Here is a 1131-nt window from a genome sequence, read left to right as displayed (position 1 = left end):
ACAAAAGAGCCGCTGCCGCCGGGGCCCGGAGCCTGAGACGCCCGCGCAAGCGCATTGAGCGCCGGGTGGGGCGGAGCCTGGGGGCGGGTCTGCCCAGGAAGGGGCGGGGACTGGTGCGTGCCTGGCCTGGGAGGGGCGGGGCCTGGCCAGTGGCCGCGCTTAGTAGGTGGTGGCGCCGGTTGTGGGGCGGGGCCATAGTGGGCGGGTCCTATTAGGGGCGGGACCTATCGGATGGTTAGGCGGGGACAATAACGGGCCCTCCCCCTTGGTAATGGCATGGGAGCTACAAGCCTGGTCATAGGCCAAGGTTGGTCCTCCAGCCAGTTCTCCTCCAGCTGCCTTGCACTACGTCCTTTGTCTGTGCACCCTAGCGGTGCACATTTGCCATAGTCGCCATTAATACCTGGCGACTGCGTACCCCAGGGCTGGGGATTGGATAGAATAAATTCTTCGAAAAACAACTACTGCATTGCAGGTTAAGCATTTAAAATTGTGCTCAATAGTTAAAAACTTTTCCCCAAAACTGCACCAAACCGAAGAAATAGCCCAGAAGTCCTAAAGGTTAGGTCAATTCTGATGCATCTTTTTTATGGAATAATACACAGCAGATTCTTAAAGGCAGAAGTGGTCAGATAAAAAGTGCTCCAGGACTTCCCTGGTGGTTCAGTGGTTAAGACTCTACCCTTCCGCTACAGGGGTTTAATCCCTTCTTGGGGAAGATTCCACATACTATGGATCTTGGCAAAAAAAAAAAAAAAAAGTGCTCCAAAGTATGTAATTCAATGAAAGCAAGATTTCGAACAATGAACTGGTCATTGTCATTTTAGAAAGTCACTGGAGAAGGAGATGTGTATACAATACCTACAAATGTATACATATATTTGTATACATATATAGAGGGCTTTCTAGGTGGGACAGTGGTAAAGAATCCGCCTGCCAGTGCAGAAGACGAAAGAGATGCAAGTTCCATCCCTTGGTCGGGAGATCCCCTGGAATAGGAAATGGCTACCTGCTCCAATATTCTTGCCTGGAAAACTCCTTGGCCAGAGGAGCCTGACTGGCTATACTCCACGGGGTCACACAGAGTCAGACATGAAAGCGACTGAGCACCTACAGTTATAGGGTACTTAG

General features: G+C 51.0%; 1 protein-coding gene across 1 annotated transcript in view; it reads right to left on the bottom strand.

The window, feature by feature from the left end:
- Nucleotides 1–196, bottom strand: part of ULK1 (unc-51 like autophagy activating kinase 1) — a 23145-nt gene extending 22949 nt beyond the window's left edge. Inside the window, 1 exon segment of the mRNA XM_010852521.1 lies at nucleotides 122–196. Coding sequence (XP_010850823.1) covers nucleotides 122–196 — 75 coding nt within the window.
- Nucleotides 197–1131: the final 935 nt, after the last annotated feature.

Source organism: Bison bison, unplaced genomic scaffold (genome assembly GCF_000754665.1).
Source record: "Bison bison bison isolate TAMUID 2011002044 unplaced genomic scaffold, Bison_UMD1.0 scf7180017864312, whole genome shotgun sequence".
In the NCBI taxonomy this organism is placed as follows: Eukaryota; Metazoa; Chordata; class Mammalia; order Artiodactyla; family Bovidae; genus Bison; species Bison bison.
This window is presented reverse-complemented; position numbering and strand designations above follow the sequence as displayed.